Raw genomic sequence first — 24,603 nt, forward strand, 5'->3', positions numbered from 1 at the left:
ACATCAATCGTATTGAATGATTTGTTTACATTTATTATACTTGTCATTAATTACATGTTCGATATGATTGGTGGCTTGATCCTGGTCAGTCACGCTCCCAAGCGGTGATACCCCGCAAGTGGATTTTGGGGGTGTGACATAAAGTTTCAATCTTTGGTATTTTAACCTCTTAGATTAATTTGATTTTTCACTTCTAATTCAAAAGTTTTCATCTTTTGCAATTTAACCCCTTTAATTTGTTTTTTTTTACTTTCAACCCAAAGTTTTTCATCTTTCGCAATTTAATCTCAACACTTTTTGTTTTTACTTTCAACTTTAGTCTGATATATAGTTTTCATCTTTCATAAGTTCCCCGTTTAACGTGTTGTTCTAAATTTCCGAGTTAACACGCCGCAACGTGCGTGTGGGGTTCAACGTTTTTCCATATTTTTTTTCCTGTTTGACATGTCCGTCGCCGCGCGTCTATTTTTCCCGTTTGATAGGTCTGTCGCAACGTGCGAGTCAGAGTTCGATAGTTATTTTTTTCTCGGTTTTACACATAGGCTCGTGGTCATGTGAGAAATATTTGTCTTTCATCTAACATGAATCCCCGCCGCATTGCGGCGGATGATAATTCTAGTGATAAATAAACCAAAATACAAGTAAAGAAGAAGAAAATTGTGGATATTTTTTAAGTTATAATCCATTCAACTTATAAACTAAAAATAAGTAATAAGCGAGGCCTTACAATTTTTTTTTTTTAAATTTACTACAAAGTCATAAAAAGATCAAATCACTTTTAACTTTTCTAAATGATAAGTGTCGCAAAAGACAGTAGTTTCAATAAGAATAAATAATAGCAATGAATAAAATTATAAGGCTTATAGGCTGTTTGGCTATTTCTGAATGGTTAAGTACTGAACCAATAAGATATCTGAACCATTAAGTGCTAAATTAGTAAGAGGTCTGAACCATTAAGAGCAAGTATAATGCTTAACCGTTTAGAGTCAAATGTCTGAACAATTCAGATTAGAGGTCTTAACCATTCAGACTTAGTATAATGCTTAACCATTCAGAGATAAATGTCTAAACCATTCAGACATCTGTTCACGAAATAAACAGTCTGAATCATTAAGTATTAATTAATAAGAGGTATGAACCATTAAGAGTCTCATTAAGAGGTAAACAAACAACCCATTAGAGTTGTTATCAGAAGTAGTGGGCCCATACATAAGATAAAACCCAACATATGGATAAAAAACCCTAGTCGTCTTCTTCTCACATCCCCGTTTTCCACGCAGAGCTTTTAGTGTTCTGTCTGTTGTTTTTCCGGCCAGAGAAAATATATTAATGACCTTTCTCGCCTCACACAAATTCAATGAGTTTAAGGGGGCGATTTTAAAATTTTATGGGGGCGCTTGGGATTTTCACGCACATACATCATTAATGCCTAACTTACATTAAACTGTTAAAAGGAACACAATCACTAATGTAGGCCAAATTCCAAAGTTTTTATTTGGAGAGTTGTCTTAGATCGAATTCCAACGGTAACAGTTCTTCTATCAAGAAATTGTCTTGCATGCGACCAGTGGGGAAGCTTGATCCGAATGACCGGGGGGGGGGGGGTGGGGGTGGTCGAAAACGTATCCACCAAAAAAATTCTATAGAACCGGGGGGTCGAAAACGTATACACCAAAAAAATTCTATACGAAAACTACATATATAACACTGCTGAGCGAAAAGTTCGGGGGGTCGGGCGCCCCTCCCCGCCCGTTCTACAAAGCTAAGGAGGCATTCCAAGGTATTTTGTTCCTGGCGTGCTGGTGCATTTGGTTTGTCTGAAATAATAAACGAATCTCCGACACTATTATTAACCCCGAAGAGATTATCTAAAACATTAACGGCATGTTTGGCTAAGCTTATTATAGTTAAAAAGGACATTTGGAAAAGGACTTTTGGGAAAAGAACTTTTTGAAAAGGAGTTTTTAAAAAAAGTGTTTGGATTAGCTTATTGATGTAAAATGACTAAAATTGGCATGCTTTTAGATACAAAGGGGTAAAGAAGGGGTATATTGGTAATTTGTAGTTTGAAAAGTTAAAAGCTGACCAAGAAGTCACAATATTGTGACTTCTTGAAACCTCCTTGTTCTTCTTTGCAAAAAGCCATTTCTAAAAGGACTTTTGCCTTAATCAAACACAAAAACAACTTATTGACTTTTTGATAAGTCAATAAGTCAATAAGTTGTTTTGAAAAGCTTAGCCAAACATGCCCTAAGTCTTTTGAGTTCTTGTGGTATAGGAATTGTTCCAAACATAGGTAGTTGAGTTGGGATTGATAGTGGAAGTTTGATCTTATGTAAGTTGTGGGTTTGGCCGGCCTCGTTTTTGGGCTTGGCGTTGTGAATTAGGTTGGGTACCCCTACAAACCCAAACATGGTAGTACATCATGCATCAAATCTAGTACTCTCGAATTCTAGATGATACCCTCTTGCCGCACGAATAAATCGGCAAACATCATCACCCTCCCTCTTCTTCATCCCCAATCAATCCCCCTTTTCCAAACTCACCATGGATCCCTACGCTGCTCAAACCCAAACCCAATCCTACCCTTCTTCCCAAATTCAACAAGATCCTTACATCTACTCCCAACAACCACAATACGACCCATCTCAACCCCAACAACAACCACAACCTTACGACCCATCTCAACTCCAACAACAACAACATTACGACCCCTCTCAAATCCAACAACAATACGACCCATCTCAACATTACGCCTATTATACCCAACAACCCTACGACCCATCTCAACAATACTCTCACCATGTTGTGTACCCTGATCAACAACCACCACAGGTTCCTCAACAGCCTGAACAAGAACAGGCTCCGATTCATCCTCCGGGTGTACCCGTTTCGCAGACGGATCCTAATCAAGTGGCTGCGTACCAGGCGTATGGTCAGGCTCATTATCAGAGTGACCCGAATTATTATTATCAGCAGCAGCCGCAGCAGCAGCAGCCGCAGCATGTGGGTTATGGGTCTGATCCGGGTATGGTTCATCCGCAGTGGCAGCCGCAGCCGGGTCAACCTGGAGATTATGGGGTTCCTCCGTTTCATCCTCCGGCTCCGGTAACCTTTTATGTTTTTTTGTTGGTTGATGATTGGATGGTTTGTGATTTGGGAATTAGGGTTTTGTTAAAGTTAGGGTTTTGTTATTGGGTGAATTTGGTTTGTGTTATTTGTTTATGCGTGTATGAATGTTGATATGAGTTTCTTTTACTTGATTAGGTGTTGGGTATGCAATTTTTTTGTTAGACATTGTTCTTGTGTTTAGGTCTGTTAACGGCGAATAGCGACAAATAGAGATAAGGTATATACGATAAATAGCGGTAGCGATACATTAGAAAAAAATTTATATGTATAGTATATCAAAATACCCTGGTATATATGCTATTTTAGATGTATATTTAACACAAATCTAAAATCCAGCTATTTTATAGTTATTTTTAATGGAGTTATATTTAAAAAAATAAACTGAAATCCTGCTATTTATGGCTACATACCCTGTAGCGATCTTCGACCTATACGCTACGCTATTCACTATAGCGACCGCTATTGACAACTATGGTTTAGGTGGAAATGAGGACTTATTGTGGGTTATGTAGTTGGGACGGTAAGAATGGCAGTTCTGTCACAGTGTTATTTATATAAGTTTGGTAGGAGTAGCTGCGTACTTGCGTATTACATTAATGAGTGCATGTGATTGATTCTAGGGGGTGTTTGATGTGAGTTTTCAAAGTGATTAGTGCAGCTTCAAGAAGTTGAACCAGGTTATCGGTTTAAAAGTTAGGGATCTTTTGTGAGTTGTACATTTATCTCAGTAATTGGTTCTTTTAGTGTCAGAGAATAAGAATCAAAATCAGTTTTTTTTTTTTTTTTTTTTTTTTTTTTTGTAAACTAAAAGCGCACGTCATACTAATTACTTTTGATGCACATCCAAACATATCTTTAAGTAAAGGGTGGAAATTTGGATTTCTGGAATTATGAATGCGTGCCGAGAGAAAAGAGTTTTGTTAGAAGTACTCCTTTCGCTCTGCAGCAAGACGTTTGTTTGTAAAAAGAATGTGTATATTATAAGTTTGTATTGTTTATGACTGTTTTAATATTTTAAATATAGCTCCATTCATAATTAACTTACATTAACGGACATTCTTGTCTTGATTTACGACTTTAATATTATTTAAATGTGTATTAGTGCATAAACAACACGCTTAAATTAAACGACCTCTGTTAGTTTTTATGGACCAACCAAACATGATAATGGAATGTTGTTCATAAGAATCACTTATGAAGAAACCTTCGCATAAGTTATGACAGTCCTCTAAACAAAGATGATAAAGGGATAGTATAAATCGAAGAACTATTCCTTTATAATCTATGATGTATAAAGGAATAGTTCTCTAAAAAGATTATAGAGGGGTAAACCTTCATATCAGCCCGAGCGTTACGGAAAATAATTCTCACAAGCTCAGGCTCGAGTTCAAAACCAGTCCTTGGAATGACTTTGGTTTACGCTCGAATGAACTTTACTTCTGGTTAAACGTTGTTTTTGCCCTCTGCAGAAGTGATTAGCCACAAGATCTCGGTTTTATTGAAGATTTGCAGGTTTTGACTGTTGGAATTTGGAAATGGTACATCATATTTTCTCATTTTGTAGAATAGTTTAGGGGAAATGAAGATGTGGCTTTTGTACACACTAGCACAGCCAGAACAATCTATAATTGGGGTCAAAACTTACGATTTTCTTTTGAGAGAAGTGAAATTGAATAATATAATGGAAAAATTACAAGTTTTGTCCTTTGTCTTAATACCACTTATCAGGTCGTGTCCCTTTTAACGAATTTTGACAAGTTTTGCCCTTTACAAGGAATTTTGTTGCACATTTTGTCCTTCAGGCCTAACCCAGTTAGATTTTCTTGTTAAATCTTGTCACCCAAGGATATTTTAGTCTTTTCACCCATTTATTTCAAGAGTCAACCCTGAAATATTTTGTTTTATTCTTTTAAATAATATTAAATAAATGGGTAAAAAGACTAAAATACCCTTGGGTGACAAGATTTAACAAGAAAATCTAACTGAGTTAAGCCTAAAGGACAAAACGTGCAACAAAATTCCTTGTAAAGGGCAAAACTTGTCAAAATTCGTTAAAAAGGACACCGCCTGATAAGTGGTATTAAGATAAAGGACAAAACTTGTAAGTTTTCCTAATATAATATATGTTTGTATAATAAAATTTATAAACACATCTTGTATAATAAAATCTATAAACACATCTATCTACTAAAAAAGTTGGCTCCGTCAATGCTTCTGTAAGCTTGGCGTCATAACCTTAAAACGACTATGTAATGAAAAAATTCAACAGAATCCCGTTCCAGTTCAGTGCGTTCATCACTTCTAAATAAAGGTGGCAATATCGACCCATTTACTTATCAGTGGGTCGAACTAGGATATGTGTTATCTAAACGGGTGAAATGGGTAAAATCGTTAAAAAAACCTGTTTGACCCGTTACCCTACCCGCCTATTTTGCCACCTCTACTGCTGTATGGCCTTGTTAGTCACATGTGCCATTCAGCTAGGGGCGTTCAACATTCCTGTTCCAGCTGTCATCCAAATATCCAACGATCTTTATCGTAAAGGGTTTCATTCGAAAACTATGATTTTCTCACAGCTTCTTGCAGCAGTTTCTATATTGATGGGAGGCGGATCTTCTTGAATTTCATGTTCGACGGATCTTGTTGAATTTCATGGAACTTTCACGAGTTGGTTCTTAGTTCTTCAAAACCGCGCATAGAATTGTGAATATTATAGCGTTACGGTAATGAGAGAAGTTACTATTTACTATTGCTTTATCCCAAGAGGGATACAGACATACAGTTTGACTTTCAAGGTAGTCATACTACATTTCAACTTCAAAATTGATATGATATCCTTCAAGATTTGTAACAGCTAACAAATACCACATGAAACTTAATAAAATGTTTCATGTTATACCTATTAAAGAACCCATGTCTTTTTTGCATTTGAAATGTAGTTTGCTTGACCTCAAAAGTCAATGCTCTAGCTTAACAGAGGGCGTCTGCATTAATGCACACGTCTCGATTCTAAAGCCCAAATCTACCGTTTAGAATTGGATAGTAAGTTTTTTTTTTTTTTTTTTTTTTTTTTTTTTTTTTTTCTACTGGTATTTACAAATTACAACAGTAGGATACCATCTGTAACAAACTGGTCACATTACACTGATAGAAGACGAGAAGTTTAAAATCTTAAGGTTTAAATTTAAGTTATATATGCCTTTTAAATTAATCCGGAAGTTATTGTATATTTGTATGTATATTTGGGCTTGGGGTGTTACACCTCTTGTGTTCATGACTTTATTATATTAATAATTGTTGTGCTTGAGACTGTGATTCTCCTCTGTGAATATTTACCTTTATACCCTTGTTAAGAGTTCTGTTACATTCCATCTATACTTTATTGTTTTCTCGCATGTGCAAGAGTTTGTATGCTTGAAATTATTATGGTGTGTTGTTTGCAGAATGTTCAAGGTGGTCAATTCGGCGGTGCTGGTCGAGGCGGCAGTCGAGGTGGCGGTCGCGGAGGAACTCGTGGTGGTGGTGGTCGGGGTGGAAGTCGAGGCGGAGGTGGAGGCGGTGGAGGAGGCGGAGGTCGAGGCGGTAGAGGTGGTGGTTCATCTTTCTCTGGACGTGGCGGTGGAGGACGTGGCGGCGGAGGACGTGGCGGTGGTGGACGTAGTGGCGGGGGACGTGGCGGGAACCCTAGGATCAAGAGTGAGCCGAAGCCTCAGTTTTTGGCGTGGTGTGAACTTTGTCGAGTCGACTGCAACACTCACGAGGTTCTTGAAAATCATAAAAATGGGAAAAAGCATAAAAAGAATATGGAAATACAGGAAGAATTACAGCGGCTTGCGGGAAAAACACAAATGCCGGTTCCCATGGAGAGACCGGAAGTCAGAGTCGAAAGTCAAATGATGCTGGCTGAAGAACAAGGGAACAGTTTAAAGAGAAAAATGAGGGAGGATGAACGGAAATCTGCTGAGCCCGAAAAGGAACCTGTACCTTTTATTTGTGAACTTTGTGACGTAAAATGTGAATCGGCGCCTGTTTTTGATAGTCATCTGAAGGGTAGAAAACACATTTTTAATTTTCAACGGTTTCAGGATCAACAAGCTCAAGCGGCAATGGGACAAGCAGCTTTACAAGCGCTTTATCCAGCATTAGAAGCAGCGTTATATCCTGTACTTGTTCAAGCACTTTCTCACAATGCTTCCTCGTCTTATGGATATGGTGGAGGACTCGATCAACAAGCTCTTCTTCGACTGCTGCAACCGTATTTACCTCAAACCGGGCCTCCGTTTTTTCCACATGGACCTGCACATGCACCAGCACTAGCTCCAGCTTTGGCACCCCCGGGTTCGAACCCAGTTGCAGCCCAAGAGACTGTTGAAAATGAGCCTGAATCAAAGACTGAAGAACAAGTGGAGCCCGATAGCAAGAAGAGCAAGACCGAAGATCAAGTGGAGCCTGAAAGCAAGACTGAAGATCAAGTGGAGGCCGAGAGCAAGACCGAGGGTCAATTAGAGACTGAGACCGAGAGCAAGACCGAAGATCAAGTGGAGAACGGGACTGAGAGCAAGACCGAAGATCAAGTGGAGCCCGAGAGCAAGGCCGAAGATCAAGTGGAGCCTTAGATGAAAGTTGACCCGAAGGCAGCAGAATTGACCCAGTGAGCGAATGTTCTTTTAGTTGTGCGTTTTTGGACCAAGTAGTTTAAAGATTTAATATTCGGATGTTTTTATGGCTATATTTATCACATATTGAATGATGATGATGCTATAGTCTTGAGTTTGATTTCGAGTACTTTTAATCTTTTTATTCTCTCTTTTTTCCTTTCAGAACTACTAGATTTGCTTATATAATGAATTATGCTGTTTGTTTGCACATGGATGTGCTGCCATAGTTTTTTGCTGCAGCTATGACAGTGAATTCAAGAACTTAGAGGCAGTAATAATATACATTAGTTTTTTGGGGTATTGGATTTTAATAATCCCAAGTTTCACTGATTGGCCGGTAATAATCCCAACTTCAAAAATTGCCAACAACAGTCCCAACTTGTAAGATTTTGGCCACCAATGATCCTTGTCTAACTGGGTTATAACCTTGTTGGGCTGGTGACCTGCAACTTATTTCGGCGACCCGTTTTACCCCTGAAACCACCAAACGAGACCACCACCAATCATCTCCGACCTCCTGTAATCTTTTCCGCTTCTCAAAAGTTTAAAATTTCCACCATCTACGCAACTCCGGTGACCTGCAACTTTTTCCGACGACCTTCTTTACCCCTGAAACCACCAAAGGAGACCACCACTTGTCATCTCCAACCTCTAGTGACCTTCTCCGCCGCTTAAAACTTCAAAAAAAACTAACTGGGTTATAACCCAGTTAGACAAGGATCATTGGTGGCCAAAATCTTACAAGTTGGGACTGTTGTAGGCAATTTTTGAAGTTGGGATTATTAACGGCCAATCAGTGAAACTTGGGATTATTAAAATCCAATACCCCTAGTTTTTTCTAGTAAAAATATAATGCACTTTATTTAACTAAACATATCTTTTATGAAACTAACCTGACATTTCTCTAAAGTGCCACATTAGTTCTTAAAACCAATTTAATGGTTTTTAACATTTACTATGATATTTGTACCAAGGAAACCCTTTCTGTTATTGTCATCCATTCATAACCAACATAATCAACTCCCACATTTCCTTATACGACCCCCTCTTCCATTTCATGTGTTGGACAAAGGTATGTTTGTGTACATGATTGTACGAGTAATACCATGCCATGGTAATGGTTCTAATCTGCAGGGGATAGAATAATAATAGTAGTCTCGACAAGGGGTTATCTTCTAAGTTCTTTTCTTCGATCGATACGGCTTGGTGTGATCTACAAAGTTAAAAACACCGTTAGCTCATTAAGAGGAGAATGGAGTTTCTTCTTTTAACCATGCTCCGACGTGAGAATAAGTAACCGTTTTAAGGGAATAAAATTGTGTGTGTGTTAAGAGTGAAAGAGTGAGAAATTGAATCCTTTGAACCTTTGGTTAGCCGAATGGTTAAATGAGGAGATGGGCTCATGGGCCGGACGTTGCCATCAAAGAATATCCATTTGGTCCCCTCTGACACGACATGTAGTGTCTGCAGAGTTGAAAGGGCATTGATGCATCGTGATTGGTTACAGGTGGCCTGTCAAATGTACTTGTTGTCATGTCTGTCACTAGTTGTGAGTGAAGATCATGGAACAGTGAGTGGCGCAAGCTGATTGGTTACACGTCACTGTCTTTTAGTCAACGGTTTTGTGAGTTCACAAATTTCAATGGGAACTTTTCATTTGAATTTTATGTCTCAGCTTGAAACCTTGTTTAGGGTTTTGATTTGAGAGGATTTTGAGAGTATTTCAAGATTTTACATGAGGTTTGATGTAATTTTACATTACACCTTAATTATGCTTAAAATTTTGATAAGAGATTAGAGTTCATGATGAGATGACGATTAAGAGGGACATGGTAGTTACATCATATAACAATAAATTAATAAAATTCTTATGTTAAAATATAGCTATGTTTCCCAATCCCACCCCTTCAAATGCATGAAATGTGTGTCATCGAGTATAATATCACCTTGCCACCCTTAAGGGAGCTAAAAACGCAAATAGAGGATTTGGAAATTTGTGGGTTTGTAGTTTAAATTGCTTTTATTTTTATAACACAGCTAGTGTTATTATTTTCATATTATAAATTACTAACATCTTGGTGCTTTGTGGACTTGTACTCAAAGTATAGGGAGTTTTTCAAAAAAAAATATTTCACTTCTAGCAAATAGGTTTTCATTTTTTGCATTTAAGTTCTTTGATTTTTTTTTTTAACTTTCACCCAAACCTTTTCAACTTTGCAAATTAACCCTAACGCTTTTTTTATTTTCAATTTTGATCTCCCATACTTTTATCTTTTACAAGTTTTTCGTTTTACATTTCGTTCTAAATTTTACGAGTGAATACGCCGCAACATGCGTGTGGGTTCAATGTTTTTTCGTCTATTTTTTCCCATTTGATAGGTCCGCCGCAATGCGTCTTTATTTCAATGTTTGACTGGTTCATCGCAACGACCGGGATCCTAGATCGACTTAGGGTTTTTTTTCTATGTTTTAAGTTTTAGTTTAATTTTTTCGCATTAACACGACGCAATGTTGAATGATGGTTCAACGATTTTAAACTTGTTATATATAGATTACGATGAACCTGTCAAATCGGAAAAAATAGACGCAGGTTCATCGTAATGCACGAGTCCTAGATCAACTTAGTTATTTTATACTATGTTTTACGTTTTGGTTTAATTTCTTCACATTAACACGCTGCAACTTCAGTGTCGGCGGTCGTTGGCGGTAGTGTGACATTAGTGTTCGCCCCCTCCGCAACGCGGGGGGTGCTTAATACTAGTATATTATTATTTTGTAACATGTTTGTGCATAATGGATTTGTACTTTATGCTTTAGGTGTGTTTTTAGTTTTCTTTGTTGTATTGTATGTTTTGTTGATTGTACATTATATATTATATATTATATAAAGTATAATTATATAATTATATATTATATTATATAATAGTATAATTTGTAATATTTTGTTGCATTTTTGTTTGTAAATCAAGCTTTGTAGATGTATTATGCATCTTAGGGTTGTACCCAATGTGGGTTTACAACTTTTAGGCACAAGAGAGTACACGGGATTATTACGTAGGGTACCCCATGATAATGCGTGAGTCTGTAGCAAGCATAAGACCATGTGTAGTGGGACTTGAACTTCAAGTCATTCTCTTGGGTATTATCCAACATGCGGCTCCTATTAATAGATGTAATTTGTAACACTTGTATGCATTAAGCTATTGTACATCATGCTTAATTGCTTTTTATGCTTAATGGTATTGTACAATGGTGTACAAACACTCCACGCTTTATATTACCATTACCCATTACCCAATACTATAATTTGTAATATTTTTAGGCATAAAGGTGTGGTACTTTATGCTTTGGGAGTTTAAAAAAAAATGATTTTTTTACTTTTAACCCAAAACTATTTGATTTTTTTACTTTTAACCCCAAACTTTTCATCTTTTGCAATTTAACGTCACAACTTTTTTACTTTCAACTTTGGTCTTCTATACTTTTTATTTTTTTGCAAAATTGTCGTTTTCTGTTCCGTTCTAAATTTTGCGAGTTAACATGGCGCAACGTACATGTGTGGTCAAACGTTTTTACGTTGTCTATTTTTTTCCGTTTGACAGGTTATCGTAACGCGCGGGTCCTAGATCGACTTAATTATTCTTTTATATATATTACGTATCGGTTTAATTTCTTCGTATTAACACGCCGCAACTTCAGTGTTGGTGGTCATTGGCAGTCGTGTGGCATTGGTGTTTGCCCCCGCCGCAATGCGGGGTTGCTTAATCCTAGTTAATAATAAAAAACAAACATAGACGTTAGTTGAAATATAAAAGTCTATTGTGCATTCACATGTTAAAATAGAAGGCAGGTGGTCAAAGTTATGATATTACATTACATTATTAGTATATTACCAACTTATTCATATAATGAAAAGCCGTTTTCTTTTCAAATATAATTAAATTATTTCACGAAATCTATTCAATTGAGCGTCTTTATAACACTCTTGCAAGCTTGTTATAGTTTGTAATTGTAACCCAACTAGCTAGCTTCACCCTCATTCTCCATACAACTCCATAACATGGAAAATGTTGTAGATGATGATGGAGAAATGAGACCTCATGAGTTCATGATTTTGGTGAGAGATGAAGACGAGCGTGCGACACGACGTGTGGCTCGTGTTGTGGATTGCCAACTAGTTCATCATCGATGCCAACACTCGTTGATAAATCTTAATCAACATTGGCCTCCTACTCAAACACATGCTGCTGGGTGAGTTTTAGTACGTTTTCATGTTGTTTTAGTCTTAGAGTTGATTGATAAGTAGCTAAATAATATTATATTTTATTTGATGTTACTAGTGTATGCTACTAGTTTCTTGGTTATAGTTTGGTCATATATATTTATATAAATGTGGTTAAAATATTGTATTATATATTATACCAGGTATAGTGATTGCTCAAGAATGTTACACTACGTTAAGTGTGGAATCCTTCTCTCCATGTATGGACCTTTGATTGGAGTGGTCCAAGTTAAGTTTCAAAACAACAACCAGACTCCTTTCGAAACTCATAATATGTTGATGATCATGTCGGTGATCGCCTTTTCTACATCTACATTACTTGCTTTTAGACTTTTCGTTTATACAACAACAACAAAACTGCCCTCGATCTATTACACCATGGTATCAAATATTGTATTCTTCTTGGCCGTTCTTGCACCCCTCTCACTGGTGTTAGTGTTATTCGTTCCTCCAAGGCTCGTTTGGATTGGTTACACAATCGTGTGTGTCCTCTTTGTAACCGTCGTTACATATAATTTCATGGACTACACATTGTTACTTGGCAATAGGGCCTCAACGACTTGAAAAGTCATCAAATGGCTCAAAATGAGAAGATAAGCATAGTTATGTAAAATTGTAAATAGTGGTGGTATGTTTATTTATTGTGAATAGGTACATGTGGTCATGACATGGTTTAAACTCAAACAATAAGCATAGTTATGCAAATAGTGGTATGTGTATTTATTTTGAAATTTGAATACATGTCAAGTCTTGTACAAATGTGTATATGATATATTTGAATTCTATCATGTATATAATATAAGGGGTCAAGTTATTCTACAAAAGCTTCTAATTGTAAGAAGTGTAAGAAGGATTTATAGAGTGACAAGTGTCCAATAAGCTAAAACTAAACCCACTACATCATCACCAAAAACCTAAACACCCACCCCCACCCCACCCCACCCCACCACCACCCAAAAACCTACCCCCCCCCCACACCCACCCAAAAACCTAAACCACCCCCACCCCACCCCGCACCCCCCGGCAAAAAAAAAAAACTATACCTCACCAAAAACCCCCCCAAAAAACCTAACCCCCACCCCCCAAAAACCTAACCCCCCCCCCCACCCCACCCTGTCACACCCCAACCGATGGCGGAATCATCAGGGCGCGGCACTGAGCGAAACAGATTGTCCAGAAGTTTCCACAACAACTATAATATAAATTCAGTTTAAATGACACGTCCCATACCGTGTCCCAAATAAATAACAAGTTATCATAGAAGCAACAAGACAAGTAATTCCGTTCCGACAACTCAGATTTAATTATTACAGACAAATGTTTATTATTTCTAGACTCCCTAGCCTTGAGTTCATCACCATACACCTAAGCATCCTAGCAGCTTAAACACCTGTCACATACGTTAAAATAAAGTCAATACATATAATGTAAAGGTGAGCATACAAGTTTGATAATAGCATATAGAGTTCGAATAGTTTACGCATAACCAACACGTACACAGATAGCAATGATGCATGTAAATTATCGACATGGACCTATCAATACCAGTGACTGCGGGTTGACTGTCCGAGACAGTTCGCAATACATGATCACCACCGTAAATCATGCAAGTTAATTGTCCTTAACAACCCCCGGGTAAACGGGTGCTGAGTCCAAACTATAGTACTACGTTGCTAAGGCAGGTAGACAGCTTTCCACGTGTAAACATAATAACAAGCATACATTTAATCACGTAATACATGCGATCGGTTAGCGTTCAAATAGTTTGAATAGTGTGTTCGATTGTGATTTTGATAAGTAACGTATGTTACACCCAAAAGTGCTAAAGCAAAAGGGTTCGAGTATACTCACAGTGGTTGATTATGGATTGAAGGGAGCGCTGAGAGTAAGGTTAGCCTGAATAGTTCGATAGCACAACAATGAGTAACGTGGAAATGCAAACAAGTGTGAGTGGATCGAATAGGCTGGTCGATCGAATGGCAGGTTCGATCGGACGGCCTGTTCGATCGGCTGGTATATCCGATTGGACAGTCCCGTTCGATCGGCCGGTAGGCTCGATCGGCTGGACCATTCGAGTGGATTGTTTCTTCCTCTGGTGTGTTTGTGTTTGAGGATTTGAACTTTTGAAGTTTTCGTTGCAGCATTTGAGAACACTGAAGTGTTCCTACCTTTCAAGTCGATCGATCGAGCGGTTCGCTCGATCGGCTAGCTCACTCGATCAGCTAGCTCACTCGATCGGCTAGGAGCTTCAAGGTTAGTCCCCATCTGAATGTCACTCGATCGAACAACCTGTTCGATCGGCTGGCATTCTCTACTACGAACGAGTTGTGAAAATGATTAAGTGTTGAAGCATAGTATCTCATGATCCGAACAGTAATGTTCACCAATCGAGTGACATGTTCGATCGAACACTACTTCGTCAATACTAATGTCACGGCCCCCTACCCGGTTTGACCCGTTTCGGGAGCCGCGGGACAGAAAATCCCGTGGTATTTATTTTTATAGCGGAAGTCTTAACAGGATCGTTTTAAACTTAGAAAATTTGCCCGAGTATTATTTATTTACATTTCGGGATAATCCCGTAAATATCATAATTTCATTATTTTACAAACATGTTTATTTATTTTATTTGAGCCACCACTTCAAGCTTGATAGTGCTCCGTAGCACGTGTACTTAATTCAATAGGTCACCTGAAACATGTTGTAAAAAGGTTTTGTCAGCGGGGAAATACTGAGTGAATCATTCCTTTTGATAAAATGACACATAGTTATAAGTTACAGCATAAGAGCGATTACTATGGCAGTATCTTAATTAATATCTGGTCTTGCCACCCGTGTGACGATGGTCATACCACTATTGGGTCCAGTCACCCAATTAGTGACGTTTTGTCACTGTTAGGTCTTATTAGCCTAACCTGTGTTAGGGCTTATTGCCTAACTGTGAGAAATTAGTAATGTGCACAATACCCCACTAACCAGCGGTTAAGATAACCACGACTTAATCCCTGTAATTATAACACTTTGAAAATAATTTGAGGTATTGTAATACTTACTCACAAACTGTGAGAAAACAGTTAAAAAGAAGAATGACTCACATTGCAGATTTAACGGGCAAGGTATAAGCCTACTGATTAGCCTTGATTTAACCTAATTTAATAATAATGCACACACACAATAGGTTAGTAACTAATTCAGCAGTTACGTCAATTCACGAGATCAAACCCTCACAACGATTAATCAGTGCAATACTTAATAATTCAATCGGATTCACAACGAATAACAGAGCATAGTCCGAATTCGAACAGCACTCAAATATTCAAGTCGAAATCACGACGAATAATCAAAGTACAAGCTCAATTGAGCAGCACCTGGACTATCGTTGGATAGTTATAATCGATCGGACGTTGAATCGTAATAGCGATCGAGTTATTACCCTGATTGTGGCAGCACTTCGTGAATCGTGTGTGTTTTTGTAGTAAATAGTGTATAACTTCGTCTATGAAGTGAATTTCTTCGTCGAATTAACACCAAAATGCAAGTGCCAGACCCCTCTATTTATACCCAAAATTTGACCCTGTCGCGTAGCGCGAGGGGTATCACTATAGGCGTCGCGCTACGCGAGTGGTAACCTATGTTACGCGAAATTTGTCCCTGTCGCGTAGCGCGAGGGGTACCCCCATGGGCGTCGCGCTACGCGAGTGGTAACCTATTTTCTATAGGTAGCTTCGTGTCTAAGTAGCTTAGCTGAGTTGATAAAATTGTGAAATTCAAAACGTCCAACAAGTTATTTAGATAATCGTAACTAGGGTTTTGCCCCCCTTGAGTTTTAGGGGCCCTGATCCTGATTCTGATTGTTCTGGAAATTTTAGGGTTTGCGTAGAATCACTTGGGTGTCTCAATTAGGGTTTTCTTAATAGCTAATTACCATCCTAATTATGGATTTTAGTGACAGTTGTTACATCCTCCCCACCTTAAGAAAAATCTCGTCCTCGAGATTTACTGAAATAGATGAGGGTGCTTTCTCTTCATCTTTGATTCCAGTTCCCAAGTGTATTCTGGTCCTCTCCTGGATTTCTATTTGACTTTTACTAGCACTAGTCGTTTGTGTTTTTTGAGAAACTTGATCTTTCTATATTCAATTTGTAGTGGTTTCTCTACAGATTCAGCTTTTTATTTACCTCTACATCTTGAAGAGGTACGAGCAGGGATTTGTTTTACTAAACTTTTCTTGAGATTGAATATATGGAACACATTATGTACTCCAACTAGGTCTTCTGGTAGTTATGGGTGATAAGCAACTGGTCCTATCTGTTGGACTACTGGAAATGGTCCTATGTATTTTGGACTTAACTTCCTTTCTTACCGAATTTATAAATTCCTTTCCAAGAAAATACTTTCAATAGCATTTTGTCTCCAACTTGAACTTCGACGGCTCTTGTTTATTATTTGTATAATTCTTCTAACCGTCTTCAGTCTTTTCTTCGTGATACTGAATATCACAGGTGTAGTTACTGAGGATTTCCTTTTCCTTATGTTTAATTTTTGTTGCTCCAATTTATATCTTAAATTCTTATGATCCATATGGATAGTAAACTTACTTAGATAATGTTTCCTAATCTTAAGGATAACTTGTGGTTTCTAATTTTTTAAGCTTACAAGGGGTAAGGCTTTCTTCGTGCTTTTGCAATTGCCTTGATGCATACACAATTACCTTTTTGTGTTGCATTACCATACACCCAATTTCTAGTTTTGAAGCATCACCGTATACCTTTAAAATCTTCTGTTCCTTCTGGTAAGGCTAGAATTAGAATTTTTGTTAATTTATGCTAGAGGCTTCTTTTTGTTTAAGTTTTTATTTAGAATTAACTGTTTTAGCTTAGTTAAGGATATATCTATCTAAGAGAATTCCTTAATAAACTGCCTATAGTATCTGGCTAAATTTACAAGATTCCTAATTTCCATTTAAGGATTGCGAAATCTTCCATTTTAGTGATTTGCTGCTATCTTAGCAGGATCTAAGTGAATACCTTCATGATTCATCATGTGACCTTACGTAATTTATTTCCTGTAATCATAAATACTTCTCCGGCGGGTGCCTGGATTTTCTATAAAGTTCTTATTACGGAGAATTTGAGCAGGGTTGGTTACTACTCAATCTATTTCTAACACACATCAAACTCAGCTAATTTTAAAGGAATTAGATTGAAAAATTCTATGACCTGAGAGTTCTATATTTTCCTTTTTGCCTATTTTGACTGTAAAGATTTGCCTAAGTTTGATTAATGATAGGTTAGGAGTTTGACAGAATGAAGTATTTATAAAACCTTGGTTTGTACCAGAGTCAAATAATACTCGTACCCACTATGATGTCAGGAATGAGTTCAGCTTCCTGAGTAGTTAATTGAAAAGCTCTTGCGTTTTTCTTGGTAGTCCCTTCTGCAGGTTTCGTCTTTTCGTTTGCTGAATTGCCTAATTTCGGGCAGCTTGTTCTGAAGTGTCCGGGTTCTCCGCAATTGTAGCAAGTGATTGCCTTCTTTTTCCTGCAATCCTCTTCTCGATGTCCTGGAATTTTGCAAAAATTGCAGCATCCTTTGCATTTTCCAAAATGCTTTCCTTTGCAGATATCGCAAAATGGAATAGTGGAAAATCGCCCGTTTTCTCTTTTCTTAAAATTGTTACTATTACCTATATGAAATTCTTGGGAAATTTTCTGGGCTAAATCCTTCCTTCTATTTTCTTCCCGTGTGCGTACCACTCCGTCAGTTAGAGTGTTAGCTAATTCTACCGCATCGTCAATTGTGCGGGGTCTCGCAGCTTTGACAATGTCACGAATCTCACTAATCAAACCCCAGATATAGCGAGAGATAAGTACCGGTTCCGGCGAAGCCAGAGTAGGTACAATTCTGGCATACTCAAAGAATTTTGAAGTATACCCTCGGCAATCTACATCTACCATTCGGTGACTTAAAAACTTATTTGCCATTTGTTCTTTTTCATATTCGGGACAGAATTTCCTTTCTATTAATCGCTTAAATTCTTCCCACCCCATGGCATAGGCTACGTCACTTCCTTTGGCTTGTAATACTGTATTCCACCATTCTAACGCTTCTTCCTTGAAAAGGTGTGAAGCGTACATAACCTTATCTTCCTCAACACATTTACTTATTCTGATTACTGCCTCGGTTTTCTCTAACCAGCGCAGTGCCGCAGTTGCCCCTTCATTGCCTGCGAACTCTACGGGTTTACAGGCAAGAAACTCCTTATAAGTGCAACCAGGTGTTGCAGTTTTCCTTTTCTTAGGGAGCGGAGCTTGTCGTGGTTCTTTATCATGATTAACATGATCATTGCCTCCGTTTACGCTATTACTGAAATTATCTTCAGAAATACGTTTGCTAGGAATGATTTGCTGTGGTTCTACGGGATTTTTAACAGCAGTGACAATTGCTGGAATAGCGTTGGCTATCCCCTGAGCAATCATTGTTGGAATAGTATTGGCTATCCCTTGAGCAACGATATTTTCTATATCTTGCCTAGTCATATATTGACCCCCTGATTGTTGCTCGGATTGATTATCCTCATTAACTGGTTCATTATTAGTATTTTCCATCGGATAACTAATTGTATATATATATATAATTGTATTAGTATCAACTAAATAACAAGTATACACAAAATTATTATATAGTTTTATATAGCCAAACTATTGATTTCTCGAAAAAATAATATGCCTTACAAAATTTTATTTGTAAAAATTTTACAGACTGATTTTGACTATTATTATTACACAATCCTTGTTCCATAAGTCTCCTATTCTTTGGTAAATGATATTCTAATAACAGTGTTTCCTCTTAGGAGATCTATTCCTCAATTTCTTAGATCTTATTCCCAGTATACATTAATTCTTAGTCAAAGTGGCGGAGTCTAGCTATATTCTTGTTACTTATTGGTGGATTTTGGTTCTGGATTGAACTGAGGAAAAAGTTTATAGGGATTGTTCTGTAGCTGTATTTCCTGAGTCAACCATTCGTCTATTTTGAAAGGTTGCGAGTGTACTGAAAGGTTTGGAATAGCTGGTTCTAAGTTCATTGATAGTTGTGTTTCATTAATAGTCTTGATAATACTATAGTCTGTTATTGTAAAATCTAACTCTTCTTGAGATGGTAACCCCTCAATTTGCCTAGAGCTTTCCTCAATTTCTATTCCCTTAGACTTGGGTTGCTTGAAAGGTAAAGCGTTAAATTCTATAGGTTCCTCTATGTCTGGTATATATCTATTAAAATCTCTGGAAACTTCTACTCTTACTGGATAGAGATTTAAATTCTGAAGGGTATCAGACAAATCATTCATGCTGTTTTTGCATAATACATACAATTATTATGTCAGAATTTATAACAAATTTTGATAGAAATATGTATTTAACTACCAGAACAATTAGAATTTTAAAGTACCCTAAGTTTTATTTCTAAGTTTATATATATACTGAATAAGACTTCTAGACTTGTAAAGGCACTAAAATTTTAGTCTAAATTGCTAAACATATAAAATCTGTTCCATACTATATGCAATTAATCAGATAATAAAGCACATAATCACAAAATAGCAATTTAATAAAATTAAGTATTTTCTAAATACTTAATAGGCTTAAATCAGTGGCTTGATCAGTGGCTCTGATACCACCTTTTTCTGTCACGGCCCCCTACCCGGTTTGACCCGTTTCGGGAGCCGCGGGACAGAAAATCCCGTGGTATTTATTTTTATAGCGGAAGTCTTAACAGGATCGTTTTAAACTTAGAAAATTTGCCCGAGTATTATTTATTTACATTTCGGGATAATCCCGTAAATATCATAATTTCATTATTTTACAAACATGTTTATTTATTTTATTTGAGCCACCACTTCAAGCTTGATAGTGCTCCGTAGCACGTGTACTTAATTCAATAGGTCACCTGAAACATGTTGTAAAAAGGTTTTGTCAGCGGGGAAATACTGAGTGAATCATTCCTTTTGATAAAATGACACATAGTTATAAGTTACAGCATAAGAGCGATTACTATGGCAGTATCTTAATTAATATCTGGTCTTGCCACCCGTGTGACGATGGTCATACCACTATTGGGTCCAGTCACCCAATTAGTGACGTTTTGTCACTGTTAGGTCTTATTAGCCTAACCTGTGTTAGGGCTTATTGCCTAACTGTGAGAAATTAGTAATGTGCACAATACCCCACTAACCAGCGGTTAAGATAACCACGACTTAATCCCTGTAATTATAACACTTTGAAAATAATTTGAGGTATTGTAATACTTACTCACAAACTGTGAGAAAACAGTTAAAAAGAAGAATGACTCACATTGCAGATTTAACGGGCAAGGTATAAGCCTACTGATTAGCCTTGATTTAACCTAATTTAATAATAATGCACACACACAATAGGTTAGTAACTAATTCAGCAGTTACGTCAATTCACGAGATCAAACCCTCACAACGATTAATCAGTGCAATACTTAATAATTCAATCGGATTCACAACGAATAACAGAGCATAGTCCGAATTCGAACAGCACTCAAATATTCAAGTCGAAATCACGACGAATAATCAAAGTACAAGCTCAATTGAGCAGCACCTGGACTATCGTTGGATAGTTATAATCGATCGGACGTTGAATCGTAATAGCGATCGAGTTATTACCCTGATTGTGGCAGCACTTCGTGAATCGTGTGTGTTTTTGTAGTAAATAGTGTATAACTTCGTCTATGAAGTGAATTTCTTCGTCGAATTAACACCAAAATGCAAGTGCCAGACCCCTCTATTTATACCCAAAATTTGACCCTGTCGCGTAGCGCGAGGGGTATCACTATAGGCGTCGCGCTACGCGAGTGGTAACCTATGTTACGCGAAATTTGTCCCTGTCGCGTAGCGCGAGGGGTACCCCCATGGGCGTCGCGCTACGCGAGTGGTAACCTATTTTCTATAGGTAGCTTCGTGTCTAAGTAGCTTAGCTGAGTTGATAAAATTGTGAAATTCAAAACGTCCAACAAGTTATTTAGATAATCGTAACTAGGGTTTTGCCCCCCTTGAGTTTTAGGGGCCCTGATCCTGATTCTGATTGTTCTGGAAATTTTAGGGTTTGCGTAGAATCACTTGGGTGTCTCAATTAGGGTTTTCTTAATAGCTAATTACCATCCTAATTATGGATTTTAGTGACAGTTGTTACATCCTCCCCACCTTAAGAAAAATCTCGTCCTCGAGATTTACTGAAATAGATGAGGGTGCTTTCTCTTCATCTTTGATTCCAGTTCCCAAGTGTATTCTGGTCCTCTCCTGGATTTCTATTTGACTTTTACTAGCACTAGTCGTTTGTGTTTTTTGAGAAACTTGATCTTTCTATATTCAATTTGTAGTGGTTTCTCTACAGATTCAGCTTTTTATTTACCTCTACATCTTGAAGAGGTACGAGCAGGGATTTGTTTTACTAAACTTTTCTTGAGATTGAATATATGGAACACATTATGTACTCCAACTAGGTCTTCTGGTAGTTATGGGTGATAAGCAACTGGTCCTATCTGTTGGACTACTGGAAATGGTCCTATGTATTTTGGACTTAACTTCCTTTCTTACCGAATTTATAAATTCCTTTCCAAGAAAATACTTTCAATAGCATTTTGTCTCCAACTTGAACTTCGACGGCTCTTGTTTATTATTTGTATAATTCTTCTAACCGTCTTCAGTCTTTTCTTCGTGATACTGAATATCACAGGTGTAGTTACTGAGGATTTCCTTTTCCTTATGTTTAATTTTTGTTGCTCCAATTTATATCTTAAATTCTTATGATCCATATGGATAGTAAACTTACTTAGATAATGTTTCCTAATCTTAAGGATAACTTGTGGTTTCTAATTTTTTAAGCTTACAAGGGGTAAGGCTTTCTTCGTGCTTTTGCAATTGCCTTGATGCATACACAATTACCTTTTTGTGTTGCATTACCATACACCCAATTTCTAGTTTTGAAGCATCACCGTATACCTTTAAAATCTTCTGTTCCTTCTGGTAAGGCTAGAATTAGAATTTTTGTTAATTTATGCTAGAGGCTTCTTTTTGTTTAAGTTTTTATTTAGAATTAACTGTTTTAGCTTAGTTAAGGATATATCTATCTAAGAGAATTCCTTAATAAACTGCCTATAGTATCTGGCTAAATTTACAAGATTCCTAATTTCCATTTAAGGATTGCGAAATCTTCCATTTTAGTGATTTGCTGCTATCTTAGCAGGATCTAAGTGAATACCTTCATGATTCATCATGTGACCTTACGTAATTTATTTCCTGTAATCATAAATACTTCTCCGGCGGGTGCCTGGATTTTCTATAAAGTTCTTATTACGGAGAATTTGAGCAGGGTTGGTTACTACTCAATCTATTTCTAACACACATCAAACTCAGCTAATTTTAAAGGAATTAGATTGAAAAATTCTATGACCTGAGAGTTCTATATTTTCCTTTTTGCCTATTTTGACTGTAAAGATTTGCCTAAGTTTGATTAATGATAGGTTAGGAGTTTGACAGAATGAAGTATTTATAAAACCTTGGTTTGTACCAGAGTCAAATAATACTCGTACCCACTATGATGTCAGGAATGAGTTCAGCTTCCTGAGTAGTTAATTGAAAAGCTCTTGCGTTTTTCTTGGTAGTCCCTTCTGCAGGTTTCGTCTTTTCGTTTGCTGAATTGCCTAATTTCGGGCAGCTTGTTCTGAAGTGTCCGGGTTCTCCGCAATTGTAGCAAGTGATTGCCTTCTTTTTCCTATAATCCTCTTCTCGATGTCCTGGAATTTTGCAAAAATTGCAGCATCCTTTGCATTTTCCAAAATGCTTTCCTTTGCAGATATCGCAAAATGGAATAGTGGAAAATCGCCCGTTTTCTCTTTTCTTAAAATTGTTACTATTACCTATATGAAATTCTTGGGAAATTTTCTGGGCTAAATCCTTCCTTCTATTTTCTTCCCGTGTGCGTACCACTCCGTCAGTTAGAGTGTTAGCTAATTCTACCGCATCGTCAATTGTGCGGGGTCTCGCAGCTTTGACAATGTCACGAATCTCACTAATCAAACCCCAGATATAGCGAGAGATAAGTACCGGTTCCGGCGAAGCCAGAGTAGGTACAATTCTGGCATACTCAAAGAATTTTGAAGTATACCCTCGGCAATCTACATCTACCATTCGGTGACTTAAAAACTTATTTGCCATTTGTTCTTTTTCATATTCGGGACAGAATTTCCTTTCTATTAATCGCTTAAATTCTTCCCACCCCATGGCATAGGCTACGTCACTTCCTTTGGCTTGTAATACTGTATTCCACCATTCTAACGCTTCTTCCTTGAAAAGGTGTGAAGCGTACATAACCTTATCTTCCTCAACACATTTACTTATTCTGATTACTGCCTCGGTTTTCTCTAACCAGCGCAGTGCCGCAGTTGCCCCTTCATTGCCTGCGAACTCTACGGGTTTACAGGCAAGAAACTCCTTATAAGTGCAACCAGGTGTTGCAGTTTTCCTTTTCTTAGGGAGCGGAGCTTGTCGTGGTTCTTTATCATGATTAACATGATCATTGCCTCCGTTTACGCTATTACTGAAATTATCTTCAGAAATACGTTTGCTAGGAATGATTTGCTGTGGTTCTACGGGATTTTTAACAGCAGTGACAATTGCTGGAATAGCGTTGGCTATCCCCTGAGCAATCATTGTTGGAATAGTATTGGCTATCCCTTGAGCAACGATATTTTCTATATCTTGCCTAGTCATATATTGACCCCCTGATTGTTGCTCGGATTGATTATCCTCATTAACTGGTTCATTATTAGTATTTTCCATCGGATAACTAATTGTATATATATATATAATTGTATTAGTATCAACTAAATAACAAGTATACACAAAATTATTATATAGTTTTATATAGCCAAACTATTGATTTCTCGAAAAAATAATATGCCTTACAAAATTTTATTTGTAAAAATTTTACAGACTGATTTTGACTATTATTATTACACAATCCTTGTTCCATAAGTCTCCTATTCTTTGGTAAATGATATTCTAATAACAGTGTTTCCTCTTAGGAGATCTATTCCTCAATTTCTTAGATCTTATTCCCAGTATACATTAATTCTTAGTCAAAGTGGCGGAGTCTAGCTATATTCTTGTTACTTATTGGTGGATTTTGGTTCTGGATTGAACTGAGGAAAAAGTTTATAGGGATTGTTCTGTAGCTGTATTTCCTGAGTCAACCATTCGTCTATTTTGAAAGGTTGCGAGTGTACTGAAAGGTTTGGAATAGCTGGTTCTAAGTTCATTGATAGTTGTGTTTCATTAATAGTCTTGATAATACTATAGTCTGTTATTGTAAAATCTAACTCTTCTTGAGATGGTAACCCCTCAATTTGCCTAGAGCTTTCCTCAATTTCTATTCCCTTAGACTTGGGTTGCTTGAAAGGTAAAGCGTTAAATTCTATAGGTTCCTCTATGTCTGGTATATATCTATTA

General features: G+C 37.3%; 1 protein-coding gene across 1 annotated transcript; it reads left to right on the forward strand.

The window, feature by feature from the left end:
- The first annotated feature begins 2,371 nt into the window (after nt 1-2,371).
- LOC110864698 (methyl-CpG-binding domain protein 2) lies at nt 2,372-7,940 on the forward strand. The gene is made up of 2 exons (XM_022113821.2): nt 2,372-3,108; nt 6,576-7,940. Exons 1-2 carry the CDS (start codon nt 2,548-2,550, stop codon nt 7,746-7,748), a joined length of 1,734 nt encoding a protein of 577 aa, XP_021969513.1. The 5' UTR covers nt 2,372-2,547; the 3' UTR covers nt 7,749-7,940.
- Nucleotides 7,941-24,603: the final 16,663 nt, after the last annotated feature.

This window comes from Helianthus annuus, chromosome 6 (assembly GCF_002127325.2).
Source record: "Helianthus annuus cultivar XRQ/B chromosome 6, HanXRQr2.0-SUNRISE, whole genome shotgun sequence".
Taxonomy (NCBI): domain Eukaryota; kingdom Viridiplantae; phylum Streptophyta; class Magnoliopsida; order Asterales; family Asteraceae; genus Helianthus; species Helianthus annuus.